This window comes from Ahaetulla prasina, chromosome 2 (genome assembly GCF_028640845.1).
Source record: "Ahaetulla prasina isolate Xishuangbanna chromosome 2, ASM2864084v1, whole genome shotgun sequence".
In the NCBI taxonomy this organism is placed as follows: Eukaryota; Metazoa; Chordata; class Lepidosauria; order Squamata; family Colubridae; genus Ahaetulla; species Ahaetulla prasina.
In genome coordinates, this window is record NC_080540.1 from 2,989,989 (window position 1) to 3,014,612 (window position 24,624).

The 24,624-nt window shown below is 45.9% G+C and overlaps 1 protein-coding gene across 5 annotated transcripts in view; it reads left to right on the top strand.

Moving 5' to 3' along the window:
- The window catches only part of LOC131192647 (zinc finger protein 845-like), a 47,024-nt gene that overhangs the window by 14,307 nt on the left and 8,093 nt on the right, over nucleotides 1-24,624 (top strand). Inside the window, exons 1-5 of one of the 5 annotated variants that reach the window (XM_058171987.1) lie at nucleotides 13,821-13,842; nucleotides 14,100-14,214; nucleotides 16,228-16,719; nucleotides 18,872-18,939; nucleotides 22,178-22,307. In XM_058171987.1, the coding sequence (XP_058027970.1) occupies nucleotides 18,883-18,939; nucleotides 22,178-22,307 (187 nt within the window). In that variant the 5' untranslated portion in view covers nucleotides 13,821-13,842; nucleotides 14,100-14,214; nucleotides 16,228-16,719; nucleotides 18,872-18,882. Of the gene's footprint in view, nucleotides 1-249; nucleotides 380-1,976; nucleotides 8,284-13,259; nucleotides 13,843-14,099; nucleotides 14,215-16,227; nucleotides 16,720-18,871; nucleotides 18,940-22,177; nucleotides 22,308-24,624 lie in introns of those variants that run through there. The other 4 variants (XM_058171984.1, XM_058171985.1, XM_058171983.1 and 1 more) reach the window with 4 other exon arrangements.

A 24,624-nucleotide genomic window follows, 5' to 3' on the forward strand; every position in this document is an offset into this window, starting at 1 on the left:
ATTTTTAAGAAAATGTTGGATAGCCATTTGCCTGCAATGGTGTAGGGTTTCCTGCCTGGGCAGGGGGTTGGACTAGAAGACCTCCAAGGTCCCTTCCAACTCTGTTATTATGTTATGTTATGTTATGTTATGTTATGTTACGTTACGTTACGTTACGTTACGTTACGTTACGTTACGTTACGTTACGTTATGTTATGTTATGAAGAGATCATGCGAATCCTCCTGTTCTGTTCTTTTTTCCATGTTCAGGAGAGTCTTGTGTCCTTCGAGGAGGTGGCTGTGTATTTCTCTGAGGAGGAATGGTCTCAGCTGGATCCTGACCAAAAAACACTGCATTCGGAAGTCATGCTTGAAAACCATTGGAACGTGGTCTCTCTGGGTAAGAGTTTTCTAGTCCCCAATCAGAGAATTCAACAAGACAGATTAGTGTTTTTTAATAAAAACTAACTATAATCAGATATCATCTCCTGGAAAGGAAAAAGAAAGTATCTGGCCTTCTGGTACCCCAGGAAGTTTAGAGTCAGTGTCTCTTTGCTTAGATGCTTTTGGGCCATTCCTTATCTGTATTTTTCCATTTCTATTTGAACTTATCTGTGGAGGATGAGAAGAATGGGGTGTGCTTTTATGTGTCCTCTGGAGATCATATGTTATTTGTCCTCTGAAACCTCCCCAAATTGTGTGAGAACAGAACTTTCACGCTCAGGCCATGGAGGAGGATTCTCCCACTCCAATTCCAGAACAAAGGCCTCTTGAAGTGTGCCTCAGAGCATCCTAGGGTACAGATGATCCCTCAGTTACGACAGTTCACTAAGTGACCATTTCAAGTTATGACCCAACTGTCTCCCAAGTACTTAAGACTCAGTCCTGAAATGACAAATGTTACAGCACCACGGCCGTCATTCATACTTACAAATGACAGCTGAGGTGTTGCAACATGTACCCCCACCCCAACTGGCTGGGACTTACTTTACGAGGATGGAGCGAGCTGTCGGTTCCTTTGCCTGCTTGGGTGCCTACAGAGGCCTAAAGTAGTGAGAGATACGCAAGATCAATAGTGGGAAATCTGGCACTAGTCATCTCACATGAACTCACACTACACTGCTTTAGGCCTCTGTTCTGTGCTAAGAAAGGCCTGCACAAGCTCCAGGGCAAAATGCTTTGGAAACAAAGGGAAGGCCTCTTTCTTTTCAAAGACTTTTGCCCTGGATCTTGTGCAGTCCTCAGTTTGTAGGGAACACAGGACTAAAGTACTGCAATGCGAGATCCCGCAAGATCATTAGTGTGAGATCTTGCACTTCTCGTCTTGTGTGATCTCACACTAAAGTAGTTTAGGCCTCCGTTCTCTGCAAACGGAAGCCTGTACCAGATCCAGCCAAAATGCCCTTGCCAACCGATGAGTACTTTGGGGCAGTGAAGTAGTCATTCTTGAAGCCTCCCAACCTTTCCAATTTCAGTGCAAAGACATTTACTAGCTAATGGGAGGCTTCAAGCAAGGGACTTCGCTCCAAAGTCTCATCCCTGGGATCAAGGAACGAGCCGAGTGGGAGTCCTGCCTGCCAGACAGACGCCATGGAGCAGCTGCTCCAAGGTACACCAGGGAAGAAAGAGCTTGTTTCAAAATTGTTTCAGTTCTCTCAGGTCTCTGCCGAAATTAACCCACCCCAATAAATCTTAACTTTTCTCCTTATTCCTCCTTGGATGTTTCCCCTGATTATTCCATGACTCAAAACAGACTTTGATTGAGGTTTGCACATATATAGATGATTGTAAAGAAAGATATTTTTTCTAGATATTTTCAAAGCTTTCAGGACTCATGAATATAGAAATCATTCTGTCTATATCAAACCACTGTAAGCATGCAAACATAAAATATAACGGAATTTTGGAAAAATTCAGAAGGAAATTCACTTGACTTTCTACGGTTTGATCTTTTTCTCTAACCTTGTTATCATTTTCATTTCTCTTTTGCTTTGAAGGTAATAATAGTCAGAAGAATCAAGATTCCTGTGAACTGTTCCAAGTGATTAATGCTAAAGATGGAACAGAGAAATTTGGAATTCGAATGGAATTAGAAACCCATGATAGAAACCAGTCAAATGATTGGAATCAGGAAAGCTCATCTTCCGCTGATGCTCCGATACGAAATTTTCATGCCGAACAGGAGAAAATAAGGAAAAAATATATTGGGAAAAGTTTGAAGCCAATCAAAGCTAAATTACTAGTAAAAGAACACTATTTAAGCCAAAACGAAGGAGAAGATGATATAAGAAGACACAACGGAAAAAGTTACAATGTGACATTCATTCCTTCTCTTGGAAATAAGTTTCTTACACCTCAAAAAATGATTGACGCAAAAGAGAAGCCTTATCAATGCTTGGAATGTGGAACATGTTTTAGAACAAGCAGGCAACTTACTTCCCATGAAAGGATTCACACTGGGGAGAAGCTATACAAATGCAGAGAATCTGGTAACAGGTTCAGAAGACATAGTAATCTTATTTCCCATAAAAGGATCCACTCAGGAGAGAAACCGTATAAATGCATGGAGTGTGGAAAGACCTTTGCTTACAGTAATGTACTTACTATCCACAAAATGATCCACACAGGGAAAAAACAATTTAAATGCATGGATTGTGGAAAGACCTTTGTTCGAAGAGGTCATCTTATTTCCCATAAGAGGATCCACACAGGGGAGAAGCCGTATAAATGCATGGAGTGTGGAAAGACCTTTGCTCATAGAGGTAATCTTATTCGCCATAAGAGGATCCACACAGGGGAGAAGCCGTATAAATGCATGGAGTGTGGAAAGACCTTTGCTCATAGAGGTAATCTTATTCGCCATAAGACGATCCACACAGGGGAGAAGCCATATAAATGCATGGAGTGTGGAAAGACCTTTGCTCAAAAAGGTCATCTTATTTCCCATAAGAGAATCCACACAAGGGAGAAGCCGTACAAATGCATGGAGTCTGAGGAAACATTTACGCATAGCAGTGGACTCAGTAAGCACAATAAGCTACACACAAGAGAAAAGTCCTATAAATGCATGGAGTGTGAAAAGACCTTTGCTAAAAGAAGTCATCTTATTTCCCATAAGAGGATCCACACAGGCGAAAAGCCATATAAATGCATGGAGTGTGAAAAGACCTTTGCTCAAAGAGGTCATCTTATTTCCCATAAGAGGATTCACACTGGGGAAAAGCCATTTAAATGCATAGAGTGTGAAAAGACCTTTGCTTACAGACGTACTCTTATTCGCCATAAGAAGATCCACACAGGGGAGAAGCCGTATAAATGCATGGAGTGTGCAAAGACTTTTGCTCAAAGAGGTCATCTTATTTCCCATAAGGTGATCCACACAGGGGAAAAGCCATTTAAATGCATGGAGTGCGGAAAGACCTTTGCTCATAACAGTAGCCTAAGAATACACAAACGGAGACACACAGGGGAGAAGCCGTATAAATGCCTGGAGTGCGGACAGATCTTTGCTCATAACAATAGCCTAAGAATACACAAACGGATACACACAGGGGAGAAGCTGTATAAATGCATGGAGTGTGAGGAAACATTTACGCATAGCAGTGGACTCAGTAAGCACAATAAGCTACACACAAGAGAAAAGTCCTATAAGTGCATGGAGTGTGGAGAGACCTTTGCTCAAAGAGGTCATCTTATTTCCCATAAGAGGATCCATACAGGGGAAAAGCCATTTAAATGCATGGAGTGTGGAAAGACCTTTGCTCAAAGAAGTAATCTTATTTCCCATAATGTGATTCACACAGGGGAAAAGCCATTTAAATGCATGGAGTGTGGAAAGACCTTTGCTCATAACAGTGGCCTAAGAATACATAAAAGGATCCACACAGGGGAGAAACCATATAAATGCATGGAGTGTGGAAAGACCTTTGCTCAAAGAGGTCATCTTACTTCCCATAAGAGGATTCACACAGGGGAAAAGCCATTTAAATGCATGGAGTGTGGGAAAACGTTTTCGAATAGCGGTGGACTCAGTCACCACAATAAGCTCCACACAAGAGAAAAGTCCTATAAATGCATGGAGTGTGGAAAGACCTTTGCTCAAAGATGTAATCTTATTTCCCATAAGAGGATCCACACAGGGGAAAAGCCATTTAAATGCATGGAGTGTGGAAAGACCTTTGCTCAAAGAAGTAATCTTATTTCCCATAATGTGATTCACACAGGGGAAAAGCCATTTAAATGCATGGAGTGTGGAAAGACCTTTGTTCAAAGAGGTCCTCTTATTCGCCATAAGATGATCCACACAGGGGAGAAGCCATATAAATGCATGGTGTGTGAAAAGACCTTTGCTCAAAGAGATCATCTTATTCATCATAAGAGGATCCACACAGGGGAAAAGCCATTTAAATGCATGGAGTGTGGAAAGACCTTTGTTCGAAGAGGTCATCTTATTCGCCATAAGAGGATCCACACAGGGGAGAAGCCATATAAATGCATGGTGTGTGAAAAGACCTTTGCTCAAAGAGATCATCTTATTCGCCATAAGGTGATCCACACAGGGGAGAAGCCATTTAAATGCATGGAGTGTGGAAAGACCTTTGCTCGAAGAGGTCATCTTATTCACCATACGGTGATCCACACAGGGGAGAAGCCGTATAAATGCATGGAGTGCGGAAAGGTCTTTGCTCATAACAGTGGCCTAAGAATACATAAAAGGATCCACACAGGGGAGAAGCCGTATAAATGCATGGAGTGTGGAAAGACCTTTGCTCAAAGACGTCATCTTATTTCACATAAGGTGATCCACACAGGGGAAAAGCCATTTAAATGCATGGAGTGCGGAAAGACCTTTGCTCGTAACAGTGGCCTAAGAATACATAAAAGGATCCATACAGGGGAGAAACCATATAAATGCATGGAGTGTGGAAAGACCTTTGCTCATTACAGTAGCCTAAGAATACACAAATGGATACACACAGGGGAGAAGCCGTATAAATGCATGGAGTGTGGAAAGTGCTTTGCTCAGAGTGGAGGTCTTTCTTCTCATAAATGGATCCACACTCGTGAGAAACTACATAGCAATAGCAATTCCACTTAGACTTATATACCACTCCAAAATGCTTTACAATACTCTCTGAGCAGTTTACAAAGTCAGCATATGGTCCCCAGCAATCTGCATTCTCATTTTACCGACCTCAGAAGGATGAAAGTCTGAATCAACCATGAGCCTGTCCAAATGAAACTCCTGGCTGTGGGCAATTAGCCTGTAGTACTGTATTCTAGCCAGTGCCTCACCATGTATATGCATATTGTGTCTTTCTGATCTAATTAGCAATGACTGCATCTCCAATGATCCATCTGTTCAGCTACTGAAGTTCGCAGATGACACAACAGTGATTGGTCTCATTCGAGAGATTGGTCTCATTGTTAAAAAAGCCAACACAGTTCTGGGCTGCATAAACAGAGGGATAGAATCAAGATCACGTGAAGTGCTAGTACCACTTTATAATGCCTTGGTAAGGCCACACTTGGAATATTGCATCCAGTTTTGGTCGCCACGATGTAAAAAAGATGTTGAGACTCTAGAAAGAGTGCAGAGAAGAGCAACAAAGATGATTAGGGGACTGGAGGATAAAACATATGAAGAACGGTTGCAGGAACTGGGTATGTCTAGTTTAACAAAAAGAAGGACTAGGGGAGACATGATAGCAGTGTTCCAATATCTCAGGGGCTGCCACAGAGAAGTGGGAGTTGGGCTGTTCTCCAGAGCACCTGAGGGTAGAACAAGAAGCAATGGGTGGAAACTGATCAAGGAAAGAAGCAACTTAGAACTAAGGAGAAATTTCCTGACAGTTAGAACAATTAATAAGTGGAACGACTTGCCTTCAGAAGTTGTGAATGTTCCAACACTGGAAATTTTTAAGAAAATGTTGGATAACCATCTGACTGAGATGGTGTAGGGTTTCCTGCCTGGGCAGGGGGTTGGACTAGAAGGCCTCCAAGGTCCCTTCCAACTCTAATGTTATGTTATGTTATGTTATGTTATGAGACAATGATGAATCCGCATATAGACGAGAGGTCGAACGACTAGCCTTGTGGTGCAACCAAAACAATCTGGAACTGAACACACTCAAAACCGTAGAAATGGTGGTAGACTTTAGGAGAAACCCTTCCATACTTCCACCTCTCACAATACTAGACAACACAGTATCAACAGTAGAAACCTTCAAATTTCTGGGTTCTATCATATCGCAAGATCTAAAATGGACAGCTAACATCAAAAACATCATTAAAAAAGGACAACAAAGAATGTTCTTTCTGCGCCAACTCAGTAAGCTCAAACTGCCCAAGGAGCTGCTGATTCAGTTCTACAGAGGAATTATTGAGTCTGTCATTTGCACCTCTATAACTGTCTGGTTCGGTTCTGCAACCCAACAAGAAAAACACAGACTTCAGAGGATAATTAGAACTGCAGAAAAAATAATTGCTACCAATCTGCCTTCCATTGAGGACCTGTATAGTGCACGAATCAAGAAGAGGGCCGTGAAAATATTTGCAGATCACTCGCATCCTGGACATAAACTGTTTCAACTCCTACCCTCAAAACGACGCTATAGAGTACTGCACACCAGAACAACTAGACACAAGAACAGTTTTTCCCCGAAGGCCATCACTCTGCTAAACAAATAATTCCATCAACACTGTCAGATTATTTACTGAATCTGCACTACTATTAATCGTCTCATAGTTCCCATCACCAATCTCTTTCCACTTATGACTGTATGACTATAACTTGTTGCTGGCAATCCTTATGATTTATATTGATATATTGACCATCAGTTGTGTTGTAAATGTTGTACCTTGATGAACGTATCTTTTCTTTTATGTACACTGAGAGCATATGCACCAAGACAAATTCCTTGTGTGTCCAATCACACTTGGCCAATAAAATTCTATTCTATTCTATTCTATTCTAAATGAGATAAGGTTGAATCCAGTGGTGAAATCTAATTTTTTTTTACTACTGGTTCTGTGGGCGTGGTTTGGTGGGCATGGCAGAAGGATACTGCAAAATCCCATTACCTCCCCACTTCTGGGGGAAGGATATTGTAAAATCTCTATTCCCATCCCACTCGGGGGTCAGCCAGAGGTGATATTTACCGGTTCTCCGAACTACTCCAAATTTCCACTACCGGTTCTCCAGAACCTTTCAGAACCTGTTTTACACCTGGGCAGGAAAAAGAGTACCTGAAACCTAGCTCAAAAACAATAACTGTGAGAAGTACCTTGGAGTCTGAATGGATGAGTTTCCTGTGTGCAGCAACAGCCAAAAAAGCTAATACAATTCTTGGTTGTATAAACAGAAGCATAGAATCAAAATCACATGAAGTATTAGTCCTGCTCTATGAAGCCTTAGTAAGCCACCCCTGGAATACTGCATCCAGTTTTGGTCCTCAAATTACAAAAAAGATGGTGAGACTTTGGAAAAAAGTACAGAGAAGAGCAGTAGGCTGATTAAAGACCTGCAGACGAAAACATATGAAGAACAATTGCAGAATTTTGGTTTGGCTAATCTAGAGAAAAGGAGGATTGGGAGTGACATGATAGCAATATTCCAGTACTTGAGAGGCTGCCACAAAGTGGAATGGGTCAGTTTATTTTCCAAAACGCCAGAGGGCAGGACAAGAAACAATGCATTCAAAATAATCGAGAGAAGCAATTTTGAATTAACAAGGATCTTCCTTTCAGTAAAGACATTTAACCAGTGGAACAGCTTTCCTTCAGACATTGTGGTTGCTTCATGCTGGATGTTTTTAAGAAGAGACTGGATAGTCACTTGTCTGAAATAGATCCTATAGGAAGATCAGTAGATCCTGAAATGGTCTAGACCAGCAGTCACCAACCGGTGGTCCGCGAGAAAATTTTGGTGGTCCGTGGAGAAATCTTTGTATTTTTGCCGGTGCACCCTGGTGGAGGAACTGTGGCACAAACGGGCTGAAGCAGCGATTGCCATGGCTGGAAGCTGTGGGAGTGAAGCACTTCTTGCACTTGCGCAGCATCAGCATTCCGCCTCTGTATATTTGCCCAGCTGGTGGCACAAAGCAGCCCTCGTCTCCTGCCGCTTGAGACTTGGAGCTGTAAATGGCGACTGGTCTGGGGAGCAGCCGGATTTTGCTCTCTATTGTGGATGCCAGATCAGCCCCCTGCAAGCTCTTGTTTCTCAAGGAGCGCTCGCTGAAATGGCGTGGGAAACTTCAGTCACTCGGAGAGATGAGACCTTGCAGGGTACGGGTCTGGCATCCACAATGGAGAGCAAAATCTAGTTGCTCCCCTGATCAGATGCCATTTACAGCTCTGAGTCCCAAGCGGCAGGAGATGAGGGCTGCTTTGCTCCACTGGCTGGTGCAAATATACCAAGGCGGAATGCTGATGCTGCACAAAATGAAATAGAGAAAAAGACAGAATGAGAGAGAGAATGAGAGAGAGACAGAGAGAATCAAAATGAGAGAGAATGAGAGACAGAAAGAGAAAGAGAGAATGAGAGAGAGAGCACCGCCTTTTTGGAAGAAGTATGGGGGCTCCCAAAGGGGGATGTCTTGCATTAAATATCGACACCCCCACCTCAATTTCGTGAGGTCGGCACAACAGGCAGCGGTCCTTCCTGGCATGCCTTGTTTTTCCGGAGTACTACGCCCCCCCCCGCTTCTGCCCACCTCCTCCTCCTCCCTGAGTCAATCAGAATGAGAAAGAGTTGGGGGGGAGAGAGGAAGAGAATGAGAGAGTGGGAGAGAGAAGTGGGAAACAGGAGGGAGAGAAAGAATGAGAGAGAGAGGGGGAGAGAGAATGAGTGGGAGAGGGAGAGAAGAGGCGAGAATGAGAGAAAGTGGGAGAGAGGAAGAGAATGAGAGAGTGGGAGAGAAGGGAAACAGGAGGAGAGAGAAAGAATGAGAGAGAGGGAGAGAGAATGAGTGGGAGAGGGAGAGAAAGAGAGCGAGAATGAGAGAAAGAGTTGGGGGAGAGAGAATGAGAGAATGAGTGGGAGAGGGGAAGAGGATGAGAAAAAGTGGGAGAGAGAATGAGGGGGAGAGGGGGAGAGGGAGAGAAATGAGAGAGGGAGAGAGAGATGAGATAATGAGTGGGAAGGAGAGAGAGAAAGAGAATGAGAGAAAGAGTGGGAGAGAGAGAGAGTGGGAGAGGAAGAGAGAGAAAGAAAATGAGAGGGGGAGAGAAAGATGAGAATGAATGAGAAAGAGGGAGAGTGTCAGTTTTGGAAGGCAGTTTTCTTTTTGCTTCTTAGCTGCCACATATTTTAACTGGGGAAGTTGGGAGGGGGTTGTTGTTGGAGCGGTAAAAAGTTAGTCATAAAAACATTCCATATTCATGGACTTTTGCCTGCGTCTGATGTAGGCTGCCTGAAGACTGTATCCAATCTTAACAGGGAGAGAGAGAAAGATTGAGAGGGGAGAGAAAGAGAGAGAGAGAGAGAAGGGGGGAGAGACAAAGAATGAGAAAAATGGAGAGAACGATGAGAGAATGAGAGACAAAGAATGGGAGAGAGAGGGGAAGTGGGGAGAGAGAGGGGAGGTGGGGAGAAAGAAAGAGAAGGGAAAGTGCCTGAAGGACCCCATCCCATTACTGGGAATCCAGGCGCTTCAGCAAGCGGCGCTTTGGATTCGTATTAGTGGTCCATTGGATTTAAAATTATGAACTTGATGGTCCCTGAGATCCAAAATGTTGGGGACTCCTGGTCTAGACCACTGATGGCTAACCTTTTTGCCATTGCATGCTGGGCGGGGGGACGGACACACATGCATGCCCACACCCATAATTCTATGCATCCTGCGCAATCCCCCTCCCCCGCTTCTGGCATGTGATGGCCCATTAGGCCTGTTTTTCTTTCTCACCTGGCTCCAGGGCCTCCCTGAGCTGAAAACAGGGCCTCCCTGAGCTGAAAACAGCCCATTTGACAACTTCCAGTCCCCAGCCTCCAGGTCCTCTCTAGGTGTCTGGGGAGGGCAAAAAGGGCTTCCTCTCCCCAAGAGGTCCTCCGAATGCCAGAAATGGCCTATTTGACAACTTCCAGTGGGACCGGAAGTTGTCAAGCGGGCTTTTTTTGGCCTCCGGAAGACCTCTTGGGAGGGTGGATTTTCGCCCTCCCCAGACTGCTAGAGAGGCTCTGGAGCCAGGTGAGAGAGAAAAATGGGCTTCCCTCACCCCAGGCCCTCCGGAGGCAGGAAACAGGTGGTTTCCCTACTTCTGGTGAGCTCAAACTGCCCAAGGAGCTGCTGATTCAGTTCTACAGAGGAATTATTGAGTCTGTCATTTGTACCTCTATAACTGTCTGGTTCGGTTCTGCAACCCAACAAGAAAGACACAGACTTCAGAGGATAATTAGAACTGCAGAAAAAATAATTGCTACCAACCTGCCTTCCATTGAGGACCTGTATACTGCACGAATCAAAAAGAGGGCCGTGAAAATATTTACAGATCCCTCACATCCAGGACATAAACTGTTTCAACTCCTACCCTCAAAACGCTATAGAGCACTGCACACCAGAACAACTAGACACAAGAACAGTTTTTTCCCGAAGGCCATCACTCTGCTAAACAAATAATTCCCTCAACACTGTCAAACTATTTACTAAATTTGCATTACTATTAATCTTCTCATAGTTCCCATCACCAATCTCCTTCCACTTATGACTGTAACTTTGTTGCTGGCAATCCTTATGATTTACATTGATATATTGACCATCAATTGTATTGTAAATGTTGTACCTTGATGAACGTATCTTTTCTCTTATGTACACTGAGAGCATATGCACCAAGACAAATTCCTTGTGTGTCCAATCACACTTGGCCAATAAAATTCTATTCTATTCTATTCTATTCTATTCTATTCTATTCTATTCTATTCTCAGAAAACCTGAAAATTAGCTTTTCTGAAATGCTTTTCTGTCCGGGGGATGCGGGGGGTGGCCTGTTAGACCTGGAAACCATTTCTGTTGTGCCTTCAGTCCTGCTACGTTTCCTTGTGTGGGAAACGGAGGGGGGATTGTATGGAGCATGGGTGATACATAGTCATAACAACATTCCTTTCACAGAAAGTCAAGGCCATTTTACCCTGCACCTGGGTGGCTGGAACTAGGAGGCCTGTCCAGTTGGGACTATGCTGTAATTGGACCATGTGATGGTCTTGTGGGTGTTGGGCAGGGACTTGAACTTCCTTTGGGTGGGGAAACCCTGAAAACTTTCAGATTCAGGTTTCCCCAGATGTGCCAATATGACATCTCTAATAAAATGTGACTTTGAGGAAATCCAAGCCTCAAGATGTATATGTATATGTAATCCTGGACTTGTGACCGCAATTGAGATCAACATTTCTGTTGTTAACTGAAACATTTGTTAAGTGAGTTTTGCCCCATTTTATGACTTTTCTTGCCACAGTTTTTAAGTGAATCACAGAGGTTATTAGTAACACGGTTGTTAAGTGAATCTGGGTTCCCCATTGATTTTGCTGGTGAGAAGTTTGCAAAAGGGGATCACGTGACCTGGGGCACTGCAACTGTCATAAATACGAGTCAGCTGCCAAGCGACTGAATTTTGATCACGTGACCATGAAGATACTGCAATGGTTGCAAGTGTGAACAACAGTCAGAAGACGAGATTTTCAATTCCGTTATAACTTCGAATGGTCACTGAATGAATTGTTGTAAGTCTAGGACTATCTGAAAATCCTTATTGTTTTTAAGGAATACTGTAGCCTCTATGCTCAATTTTCCTTTTTTGATGCTTCCTGTTGTGACCCAAGCCCAAGTAGGTAGGAGGAAACTTAGTCCGTGAAAAAAAAAAACTTTCTTAGAACAGCTGGCACCTGGTTTTCAGGGAGGGGGCCGGAGGTGCAGAGTTGGAAGGAAGTTGGAGGTCTTCTAGTCCAACCCCCTGCTTAGGCAGGAAACTCTACGCCACTTCAGACAAATGGTTTATCTTTCCCCACTTTATGCTGCAATTTGCAACAATCACAAGACACACAAGTTCCAAGAGAGGTTCCTGGTCCTCGTCTTCTGCCCACTCTGACTGTTCTTTTTCTTCAGCGTCATTCAGCAGGCACAGGAAACGGATCGCCCAGGGTGCTCCGTTGTGAGGCTGAGCGTCATGATTTGGGAAAGGCAGCTGTATGTAGTGAATTAAAAAATAAAAATTGACAGACATCTCCATTTTTCCAGATTGTGGCTTCCCTGCTTGTGTTCCATCTTCCTTCACTTAAGACCGAAGTTCTCAACAACCGCAAGACACAAGCTGTGTTTCCCAGAGAGCCTCCTGGTCCTTCTCTTCTGACTGACCGGCTGTTTCTGGCAGGATTTGGGCCGTTTTGAGGCCTTCTCTAATCTCTGCCCAGCTTTTAGGGCGGTTCTTCTTGAGGGAAGCGAGTTCAAATCCCCCAAAGTGATTTTTCTCCATCTCCACAAACGGTTCCTGGACAGGAAAGAGAAGAAGATAGAGAAAGCGCAGACTCTGGAAACGTCGAAGCCTTTGTCTGCCAGAGAGCCATGGAGAGAGGCCTTTCCCCCTACTCCCAAGCCCATCATCCCTGCCCTCTCCCTTCCCCTCAGACGCGCTGCTCTTTCCCGCCCTTTCTACAATCCTGGCACTTTGCCCCTAATCCACCAGGGGGCGCCCTCTGCTAAGAGACGGTAACGTCATGCGCTTCCCCATTGGTCCACTGGAGGGTAAACGTCACAACTGCCTTTCCAGAAGAGACTAGAAAGGAAGTGACGTCACAAACGTTTGCCGCTCTAGGACGCCGCACTCGCTCTCCTTAACCCCTGGGGCTCCGCAGGAGGCGGAGAGGCTGCGGGAGAGTCTGGCGGGGGGAGATCCAGACGTGCCCCGGGTGAGTTGGGGGCTCTTCCCGCGCAAAGGGAGGCGGAGGAGGGAGAGACCCCCGCCCGGTCATCCTCCGGCTTCAACCCCGGGTCCCATGCTCCCCAGCCTCCCTCTCCATGCGAAGAGCCCGAGGGGGGGGAGGGGAGGGTCGGCCTTGCGGAGGCCCAGCAGGAGAGGAGAGAAGCCGGGCGAGGAGGAGGCAGGATTCGCACCAGGCTCCCCGAGGGCCCCATCCTGTCTCCGGAGGGGGAGAGAAGCGGGGCGGCCTCTCCAGCTGCCTCCTTTCCGGCCCTGCGCTGGGATGAGCCGCTTGGGGCTCCAGGCAGGTTGGGTGAAGGTTGTTTAATTGCTAAATACCACTTTCTTTGTATTTATTTTTCTTTCAATCGCAGATACAGAAATTTAAAATTATTTGTAATCTTTGCAAGCCAAAATTTTCTCTTGCTGGGAAAAAAAAAAAGAGTGGAATCACTTGGAGGCGCCAGAAATGGTCCTGTGAAGGAAAAGGCATCTGGAGACCCAGAAGAGTCCTTGGAGCCATTTGGAGTTGCTCTGCAGGAGAGAGAAAGGATGGAGACACAACCTTTGGGAAAGGAGGGAGCCGGAAAAGGCCCTTCAGCTGCTCAGCCTGGGAAGCTCTGGACAAGGACTGGGCAGGAGATCCTGGAGGAGGAAACCATCCTCCCTTCAGAAGTTCAGCCCTGGAGCTTCATCCAATATCGGGAGGCTGAGGGTCCCCGAGGACTTTGCAGCCGACTCCATGACTTTTGCAGGCGCTGGCTGAGATCAGAAAAGCACACCAAAGCCCAGATGCTGGACTTAGTAGTTCTGGAGCAGTTCCTGGCTCTTCTGCCCCCAGAGATGGAGAACTGGGTGAGGGAGTGTGGAGCAGAGACCAGCTCCCAGGCGGTGGCCCTGGTGGAAGGCTTCCTCTTGAGCCAGGCGGAGGAGCAGAAAGAGCAGGTCGAGATGCAGGTGAGACACTTTAGGGAGCTCAAAAGACAACAGAGAATGTGTTTGAATACTTCACCCCTCCTTCCCAAACCTCTCTGACATTTATAATAGGTGGCGATGTCCCACCTATTCTTGTAGGACATTGTTCCGTTGTTTTCTCACTCAATCACACTGATGGATATTGGGGGCTTTGAGGTTGTGTTCCGAATATAGGAATCCACTTTACGTCGTGTGATATATTTTAATTCTGCTTCTTTCTTCCTTCCTCCTATTGGAAGTGCTGCTCTGTGGAGATCAGAGATCCTGAGGGAAAGAGGAACCCATCAAACTCCCCTCAGGAGCTATTTTTTAGGAGGATCCCTTGGGAGGATCAAAGTCAGGACACCTCAGGAGGTAATTGAAGATCCTATGATTACCCATCTGTCTTACCTTCACTCTCTCTTCTCTTCTACACCATACCTCCCCCTATTTATAGTTCTCCAGACAAATTGCATCTTCAGATAATCGCCCAGGGACCCTCTTTAGGTGAGCCTCCTCCTTCTGGGGAAGGGGGAGATTGTGCTCCACCTGAAGGGGCCTGCCGAGGAATTGGTGCTTTTTTTGAAAGATAAAATTGCTTGACTTTGTTCCCAGTTGGATACTGGCGTAGTTCCTTGTCCAGTCGAAGCCCCTTTATTATCTGGGAATCGTTTCACCCTGTTGCTCCTGAGGAAGTAGACAGGGCAGGATCCTAGGGAAGATACATGCATGGTACTCTCCTTGGGCGGCTTCGGGAGATGGGAGTGGGAGGCCTTGTGCTATTCTGGCCCACTTCCTTCCTCTGCAGCTGCTCTCAGTCAGTGTTGATAGGAGGGGAGAGATTCAGCCCTTGTCCACTGCTTTGCGGGGTTCTGCGGGGCTCGGTATTCTCTCCGCTCCTCTTCAATATTTATATGAAACTGCTTTGTAAGATCATCTGCCAGCATGGACTGAGATATCTTGCTGTATGTCTCAGCTCATGGTGGGTTAAATGATGCTGTGTCCTCCCTCTTGCAGTGCCTGGAGGCTGTTAGGAGCTGGATGGGGAGCAACGGGTTGAAACTAAAGCCTGGCAAGACCGAGTGGCTCTGGGTTTGGGGTTCGTTGGCCAAGGGAGAATTGCCACCTCTGATCTTGGATGAGATGGCACTACCCAAACAGACCCTGTGTGAATTGGGTTTTCTCTTAGACTCACGACTCCTGCTTGAAGAGCAGGTGGCGGTCATGTCCAGGAGGGCCTTTGCGCAACGACGGGTTGGGCACCAGTTATGCCCCTTCCTGGGCTGACAATCCCTACTCAGTCACTCATGCCCTAGTCACTTTCATTCTTGACTATTGGAACACGCTCTACGGAAGCTCCAGTTGGTGCAAAACGCAGCGGCCAGTATTTTATTGTATTTTATTTTATTTTATTTTATTTATTTCATTATTTATTTATTTATTTATTATTTGATTGATTGATTGATTGATTGCATTTGTATACCGCCGTTCTCCCGAAGGACTCAGGGCGGTTAACAGCCAATTTAAAAGATACAATAAATACACGTTAAAAACAGACTAAAAATTTATGTAAATAGTGGCCAAAAATATTAAAAAACTAAATAATACAAAAAACTAAAACCCCATTTAAAATTACTTAATCAGGCTAGCCCAGCTCGATGGAATAAAAGAGTCTTCAGCTCACGGCGGAAGTTGGAGTTGGCGAAGCCCCGGAGGCAGCTCGTTCCAGAGGGCAGGAGCCCCCACAGAGAAGGCCCTACCCCTGGGGGTCGCCAGTCGACATTGTTTCACCGACGGCACCCCAAGGAGGCCCTCCCTGTGGGAGCGCACAGGTCGGTGGGAGGCTGTTTGTGGCAGTAGGCGGTCCCGTAAATAGCCCGGTCCTAAGCCATGGAGCGCTTTAAAGGTGGTAATCAACACCTTGAATTGCACCCGAAAGACCACCGGAAGCCAGTGCAGCCCGCACAGGAGAGGTGTTATATGGGAGCCACGAGGTACTCCCTCTATCACCCGTGCAGCCGCATTCTGGACCATTTGGAGCTTCCGGATGCTCTTCAAGGGGAGCCCCATGTCGAGAGCATTGCAGTAGTCCAGGCGAGATGTAACGAGGGCATGGGTGACTGTGCGCAGAGAAACCCAGTCCAGAAAGGGACGCAACTGGCGGATCAGGCGAACCTGATAAAAAGCCCCCCTGGCGACGGCCGTCAAATGATCTTCAAGAGACAGCCGTGCATCCAGGAGGACGCTAAGTTGCGTACCCTCTCTGTGGGGGCCAATGACTCGCCCCCAATAGTCAGCAATGGAGTAAGCTGGCTGTACCGGGAAGCTGGCATCCACAGCCACTCGGTCTTCAAGGGATTGAGCTGAAGTCTGTTCCTCCCCATCCAGACCCGTACGGCTTCCAGACACCAGGACATGACGTCAACGGCCTCGTTGGGGTGGCCTGGGGTGGATATGTACAACTGGGTGTCACCAGCGTACAGATGACAACTCACACCAAAGCCACGGATGATCTCACCCAGTGGCTTCATATAGATGTTGAAGAGAAGAGGCGAGAGGACCGACCCCTGTGGCACCCCACATAGGAGGCGCCTTGGCGTCGATCTCTGCCCTCCTGCCAACACCGTCTGCGACCGGTCGGAGAGATAGGAGGAGAACCACCGATAAATGGTGCCACCCACTCCCATCCCCCTGAGCCGTCGCAGCAGGATACCATGGTTGATGGTATCGAAAGCCGCCGAGAGATCTAATAGGACTAGAGGAACAACCCCTGTCCCGAGCCCTCCAGAGATCATCAACCAACGCGACCAAGGCCGTCTCTGTGCTGTAACCGGGCCGGAAGCCGGACTGGAATGGGTCTAGATAGATAGTTTCATCCAGGTATTGAGGGAACTGTCGTGCGACCACACTCTCAACAACCTTCGCCATGAAGCGAAGGTTGGAGACAGGACGATAATTAGATAAAATGGCTGGATCCAGGGAAGGCTTCTTGAGGAGGGGCCTCACCACTGCTTCTTTCAAGGTGGAAGGGAAAACACCCTCCATCAAAGAAGCATTAACAATTCCCTGAAGCCAGTCACGTGTAACCTCCCGGGTGGCCAGCACCAACCAGGAGGGACATGGGTCCAATAAACATGTGGTCGCATTCAGCCCCCCCCCCCCAGTATCCTGTCCATGTCCTCAGGAGTCACAGAATCAAACTCATCCCAGATGGAAACATCAAGACCAGCCTCCGCCATCTCGCCCGGCCCTACCCAATCTGCGTCCAACTCTTCACGAATCTGAGCGATTTTATCTTGCAGATACTGTACAAACTCCTCAGCTCGCCCCTGCAGGGGATCTTCCAACACTCCCTGATGAATAAGGGAGCGGGTCACCCGAAACAGGGCGGCTGGGCGGTTATCTGCAGATGCAATGAGGGTGGAAAAATACTCCTGTTTTGCCACCTTCATCGCCACCAGATAGGTCTGAATTTGAGACCGCACTAGTGTCCGGTCAGATTCGGAGCGGGTGGCCCTCCAATTACTCTCCAGGCGTCTTCTCCGGCGCTTCATCTCTCTCAGCTCCTTGGAATACCAAGGAACTAATCGAGAGCGGCGCCGAGTCAGAGGCCGCAAAGGCACGACCCGATCCAGAGCCCCCGCCGCCGCCCCTTCCCAGGCAGCGATAAGGTCCCCAGTCGAGCCGCGGGCCAAGTCCTCAGGTAGTGGCCCAAGCTCCATCTGGAACCTCTCCGGGTCCATCAGGTGCCTGGGACGGAACCAGCGAACCGGTCCCGTCTCCCTGCGCTGAGGGTCGGCGGTTCGAAAGTCAAGTTGAAGGAGAGAATGATCTGACCATGACAAGGGTTTAATAACTATATCCCCTAATTCCAGATCATTCAATCACTGTCCAGAGTCGAAAATCAAGTCCAGAGTGTTTCCCCCGATGTGAGTGGGACCCGTCACTAACTGGGTCAGGTCCAGGGCCGTCATGGAAGCCATGAACTCCCGAGCTGCCATGGACTCCTCACCCTCCGATGGCAGGTTGAAATCTCCCATGACCATAAGTCTGGGGGTCTCAACCGCCATCCCAGCGATTACATCCAGCAGCTCGGGCAGGGCTGCTGTCATGTAGCAAGGAGCCAGGTATGTGATCAGCAAGCCCACCTGCCTCCCCAGGCCCCACTTCACAAAGAGGGATTCACATCCGGCTATCTGTGGTACAGTGGTCTCCCTTGGTTCTAGACTCTCGTTGATAACAACCGCCACCCCCCCCACCCCTACCCTGGGCCCTCGGCTGATGCAATGCACGGAAACCTGGTGGGCACATTTCCACCAGGGGGACTCCCCCTTCCGTGCCCAACCAGGTCTCCGTAATGCCCATCAGGTCCGCACCCCCCTCTTGGATAATATCACAAACGAGGATGGCTTTATTTTCCATGGACCTATGGCTTTGTGCAGACCCCTGTGTGCACAAGTATCTCCTCTAGGAGCTGCATTGGCTGCCAATTTGCTTCCCGGTGCAATTAAAGGTGCTGGTTGTCACCTTTAAAGCCCTTCATGGCTTGGGACCAGGTTATGTGAGGGACCATTTCTTACTGGTTACATCTGCCCAACCCACTAGAGTGTGGAGGCAGGGAATGTTGTGTGTCCCATCTCCTAGGAAGACACACCTGGTGAGACCCAGAAGAAGGGCCTTCTCCGTGGGGGCTCCCTCTCTGGAACATCATCCCCCGACAGATTAGAATGGCTCCCACTCTAGCGCTCTTCTGGAAGGCGTTGAAGACCTGGTTCTGCCAGCGGGCCTGGGGAACCCAGAGCGGGATGGAGCCCATTAAAAGGCTCCTATGTGGTGCTGTCGCCAGTGCAGGGGGTGGGAGTGATTTTATTATTTTAATGTATTGTATAAGTCTCCTTTTATTAGTTTGATTATTTTAATATGGGTTTTTGTAAGCTGCCTTGAGTTGCCATGTGCAGATAGGCAGCATTTAAATTGTCTAAAATAAATAAATAAAACAATTATTTATTTTGAAATTATTTATTCCTTACAGAGAAACAAAGAATGAAATTTTCTGATTTTTATGATGGCGATCAAACAGCGGTTGAACCCCTAAATCAAGTAAGAAAGGGAAAAATTATTAGATTTGTATTCTCCCTTCAGGAAGTGAAGTGGGTGTGCAGAGTGCTCTCTCCTTCTATTTCCCCCCCTTGTTTGGACTGGATTATTTTTGTGTCCTTACACCACATGGACAGCAGAATAGCAGGTTGAAGTTTCTGTCAGTCAACACAGCTTCCTCTGGTTATCTTGTTCTGCTAGGTGCTCCTCCAACTTTGCCTTTACAAGAAGCACTTCTTTTAAAGTTCTTCAACAATTAGGAATAAATGTTTCACAGTGGCAGAAACTGCTGGATCACCTTTCTTTTTGTAATTAATTCAACCTCAGAAAGTACAGATTAACAGTTGGAAGGGACCTTGTAGGTCATCTAGTCCAACCACCCTACACCATTTCTGACAGTTGGCAGTCTAGTCTCTTCTTGAAAGCTCCCAGTGATGAAGCTCCCACAACCTCTGAAGGAAACTTCTGTTCCATTGGTTCCATTGGCCTGGTCCTATTAGACCTCTCAGCGGCTTTTGATATCATCTACCATGGTATCCTGCTGCACCGATTGGAGGGATTGGGAGTGGGAGGCACCGTTTATCGGTGGTTCTCCTCCTATCTCTCCAATCGGTCGCAGACGGTGTTGGCAGGAGGGCAGAGATCGACCCCAAGGCGTCTCACTTGTGGGGTGCCACAGGGGTCGATTCTCTCGCCCCTCCTGTTCAACATCTATATGAAGCCGCTGGGTGAGGTCATCAGTGGCTTTGGGGTGAGGTACCATTTGTACGCGGATGACACTCAGCTGTACTTTTCCACCCCGGGCCACCCCAACGAAGCCATCGAAGTGCTGTCCCGGTGTCTGGAAGCTGTACGGGTCTGGATGGGGAGAAACAGGCTCAAGCTCAATCCCTCCAAGACGGAGTGGCTGTGGATGCTGGCACCCTGGTACAGTCAGTTGCATCCGCGGCTGACTGTTGGGGGCAAGTTATTGGCCCCGATGGAAAGGGTGCGCAACTTGGGCGTTCTCCTGGATGGACGGCTGTCTTTTGAAGATCATTTGACGGCCATCTCCAGGAGAGCTTTTTACCAGGTTCGCCTGGTCCGCCAGTTGCGCCCCTTCCTAGACCGGGATGCCTTATGCACGGTCACTCATGCGCTCGTGACATCTCGCTTGGATTACTGCAACGCTCTCTACATGGGGCTCCCCTTGAAGGGCATCCGGAGGCTTCAGTTGGTTCAGAATGCAGCTGCGCGGGTGATAGAGGGGGCCCCTCGTGGCTCCCATGTTACACCACTCCTGCGCAGACTGCATTGGCTACCTGTGGCCTTTTGGGTGCGCTTCAAGGTCTTGGTTATCATCTTTAAAGCGCTCCATGGCATAGGGCCGGGTTATTTACGGGACCGCCTACTGCCACCGATCGCCTCCCACCGACCCATACGCTCTCACAGAGAGGGACTCCTTAGGGTGCCGTCCGCCAGGCAGTGCCAACTGGCGACACCCAGAGGAAGGGCTTTCTCTGTGGGGGCTCTCACCCTCTGGAACAAGCTTCCCCCAGGGCTTCGTCAACTTCCTGACCTCCGAACCTTCCGCCGCGAGCTTAAGACACAACTATTTATTTGCGCAGGGCTAGCCTAGGGTTTTAGTTTTAAATTTAGTTTTTAATGGGGTTTTATATTATTTTAGTGATATTTTTAATTCGGCCTAATTAATAAGTTTTTTAATTGTTGTTTTTACTTGTATTATTCTCACGTTTTTTATCTGGCTGTAAACTGCCCTGAGTCCTTCAGGAGATAGGGCGGTATAAAAATTCGAATAAATAAATAAAATAAATAAATTGGTTGATTGCTCTCACTGTCAAAAAAGGTCTCCTTATTTCCAGGTTGAACTTCTCCTTGTTCAGTTTCCATCCATTATTCCTTGTCTGGCCTTCGGGTGCTTTGGAAAATAGCTTGACCACCTCCTGTCTGTGGCAGCCCCTCAAATATTGGGGCGCTGCTATTGTGTCTCCCCTGGTCCTTCTCTTCACTAGAGTAGCCATGCCCAGTTCCTGCAACCGTTCATCGTATTTTTTAGCCTCCAGTCCTCTCATTATCTTGGTTGCTCTTCTCTGCTCTCTTTCTAGAGTCTCAAGATCTTTTTTACATCATGGCAACCAATACTGGATGCAAAGTTCCTAAGTGTGGCCTTACCAAGGCATTATAAAGTAGTACTAACACTTCATGTGATCTTGATTCTATCCCCCTCTTGATGCAGCCTATGATCCTGTTGGGTGTTTTGGGGCAACTGTAGCATACTGCTGGCTCATGTTTAAACGATTGTCCACTAGGACTCCAAAATCCCTGTTCCACTTACTACTTTTGAGCCAGGTATCACCTATTCTGTGCCAGTGGATTTGGCTTTTCTTTCCTAAATATAGCACATTACATTTCTCAGCATTGAATTTCATTTTGTTAGAAGGTGCCAATCTGTCTGTTCTTCTATATCTCAAGCCTATCTCCTGGAGTGTTGGTATTCCTGCCAATTTGGTCTTGTCTGCAAATTTGATGAATTCCCCTTCAACCCCCTTGTCTAAATCATTGATGATTTAAAAAGCCAACACAGGTCTCGGCTGCATAAACAGAGGGACAGAATCAAGATCACATGAAGTGTTAATACCACTTTATAATGCCTTGGTAAGGCCACACTTGGAATATTGCATTCAGTTTTGGTCGCCACGATGTAAAAAAGATGTTGAGACTCTAGAAAGAGTGCAGAGAAGAGCAACCAAGATAATGAGGGGACTGGAGGATAAAAAAAATGAAGAACGGTTGCAGGAACTGGGTATGTCTAGTTTAATTAAAAGAAGGACTAGGGGAGACATGAGAACAGTGTTCCAATATCTCAGGGGTTGCCACAAAGAAGAGGGAGTCGGGCTGTTCTCCAAAGCACCTGAGGGTAGAACAAGAAGCAATGGGTGAAAACTAATCAAGGAGAGAAGCAACTTAGAACTAAGGAGAAATTTCCTGACAGTTAGAACAATCAATAAGTGGAACGACTTGCCTGCAGAAGTTGTGAATGCTCCAACACTGGAAATTTTAAAGAAAATGTTGGATAGCCATTTGTCTGCAATGGTGTAGGGTTTCCTGCCTGGGCAGGGAGTTGGACTAGAAGACCTCCAAGGTCCCTTCCAATTCTGTTATTATGTTATTATGTTATGTTATATTATGTTATGAAGAGATCATGCGAATCCTCCTGTTCTGTTCTTTTTTCCATGTTCAGGAGAGTCTGGTGTCCTTCGAGGAGGTGGCTGTGTATTTCTCTGAGGAGGAATGGTCTCAGCTGGATCCTGACCAAAAAACGCTGCATTCGGAAGTCATGCTTGAAAACCATCGGAACGTGGTCTCTCTGGGTAAGAGTTTTCTAGTCCCCAATCAGAGAGTTCAAGAAGACAGATTAGTGATTTTTAATAAAAATTAACTATAATCAGATATCATCTCCTGGAAAGGAAAAGGAAAGTATCTGGCCTTCTGGTACCCCAGGAAGTTTAGAGTCAGTGTCTCTTTGCTTAGATGCTTTTGGGCCAATTTTTTTCTGTATTTTTCCATTTCTATTTGAACTTACCTGTGGAGGATGAGAAGAATGGGGTGTGCTTTTATGTGTTTTCTGGAGATCATATGTTATTTGTCCTCTGAAACCTCCCCAAATTGTGTAAGAGCAGAACTTTCATGCTCAGGCCATGGAGGAGGATTCTCCCAATCCAATTCAAGAACAAAGGTGTTGCATGGGCCCAGAGGCTGAAGATGATTGATCAGATTTAAACAGCAAACAATGTCCAGAATCAACAGCACTTTATTGAGCATCAGACAAAGTTTATATAGTTTCTCAGTTTCTCATTTCTCACCTAACATACGTGTTACTTCATTATTGGTTAATTAATCTCCAAGGCACAATAATTGGTTAGTAATTACATCATTGGCTTTTCGTGTGAATATGTGTTTATGCTAGAAAGCAAATGCAACAGTGTTTCAGGGCTACAACTTTGTTTCATCCTGTATTCTTGTATATGCTGGGAACGCTGCTTAACCAAGGTTTGCCATCCAAGATAAGAGCGCTACCCGCATTCCAAAATGCATACATGATGAACAACAAAATGTTAGCCTTTCACAAACCCTTCATTTCCTCGCTTTTTGTTTTTAATGAAGAGATATTTTTCAATAGCACGCAATTGAATTGGATGCAAAGTAACTGGAGAAGGCTTACGGAAAAGAGCACAAAATGAAGGAATGCATTGCATAAAACAACCACAACTTATAAGACAAACAAATATAATCAAACCATAGAAAAACAATAATTTTAGCCAAGAAAAATCAGGTAACCAATTAGTTAACCAATCAAAAGGAGAAAACTTTTCATGAACATTATCTTTTATGGAAGCCTGTAAATTAGCCAGTTCATCCTCTATAGTCTTATTAAGTGAATGAAAATGCACAGCACAAGCACGCTGACCAACCAAGGTACAAAATCCACCTTGACGAGCTAACATATAGTCTATAGCAAAACGTTGTTGAAGCATATCTTGATTTAATTCTTCAATTTAATTCTGTATATCTCTAATGATTGCAGCAGTAGCATTGATTGATTTTTCTAAACGACATGTAAGTCCTAAAATAGAATGTCTATTTTCTTGAGCAATTATTCCTGGATATGATCCCAAGGTAATGACTCCAGTTATTGCTCCAGCAATTGCACGTCCATAGGTAGACAATGCAGAAAGTTGAGTGTCCACGATGACTTCATCAGAACATGCTGGTCCTAAGGCTGCACGCTTCCTGCAAGATGATAATCGACCAGGAACACCTATTTGTACTGGTAATGACAAATATCCAATTGCAGCACATTGATAGTTCTGAGGGTGTACATTTGTTGCATATTTATCAAAGAAGAACCACATAGTGGGCTCTTTTAACTGCCAGCCAGCACAAATTGATCCAACATTAAAAGAATCTTTGGCTTCAAAAAGAGGAAAATTATCAGGATACATATCAGGCACAATATTATGACCCTGTGATGTTTTGTTAATATTACCCCATAACCAATATTTTTGAGTACAATGACTATAATTTCCCAAGTTATCTAAAATACATTTTGCTTTTGGGTAATCAGACCAATTATTAAGCCAAGTTTGTTTAGCATAACAACAAAAACAAACCTCGAGTAAACTGATTAATACGAAGATAATTCCATTTAACAAAATTCAATTGACTTGGAGGTTTAGAAAATAACCAAGAAGAAGAAATATGTTGAAGTTGCGAAACAATAAAAATAGAAGAGGTAATTAGATTAGGAATAAAGGCAACTTGACCAAGAGCCATAGGAGGTTCATAATATAAAGTTATGTTGCGGCCATGAATTAAAAACATATATTGAGCATGATGAATCCAAAGATTAGGACTGAGGGAAAAAGCAAGAGTTGTTTCAGAAGTAGTAGAAACAGTAGAAGGAAAACAAAGAAAACAACGTAAAAGAATAGTAACAGAATTAGCAGTTATAACAGCAAAAACTACAAGCTACAAGATTTTCTGGAGTTTGAGGTAAAGAAGCTTTCTTTAGTTGTTGTTGAGCTTTATAGGTAGTAGCTTTAACTTGACCCCAAGTCATGGCAGGAGGATGTGGCAACCTGGGAAGACGAGCCTCCGTTTTGAGATTCGGATTGAAGTTTGGAATGG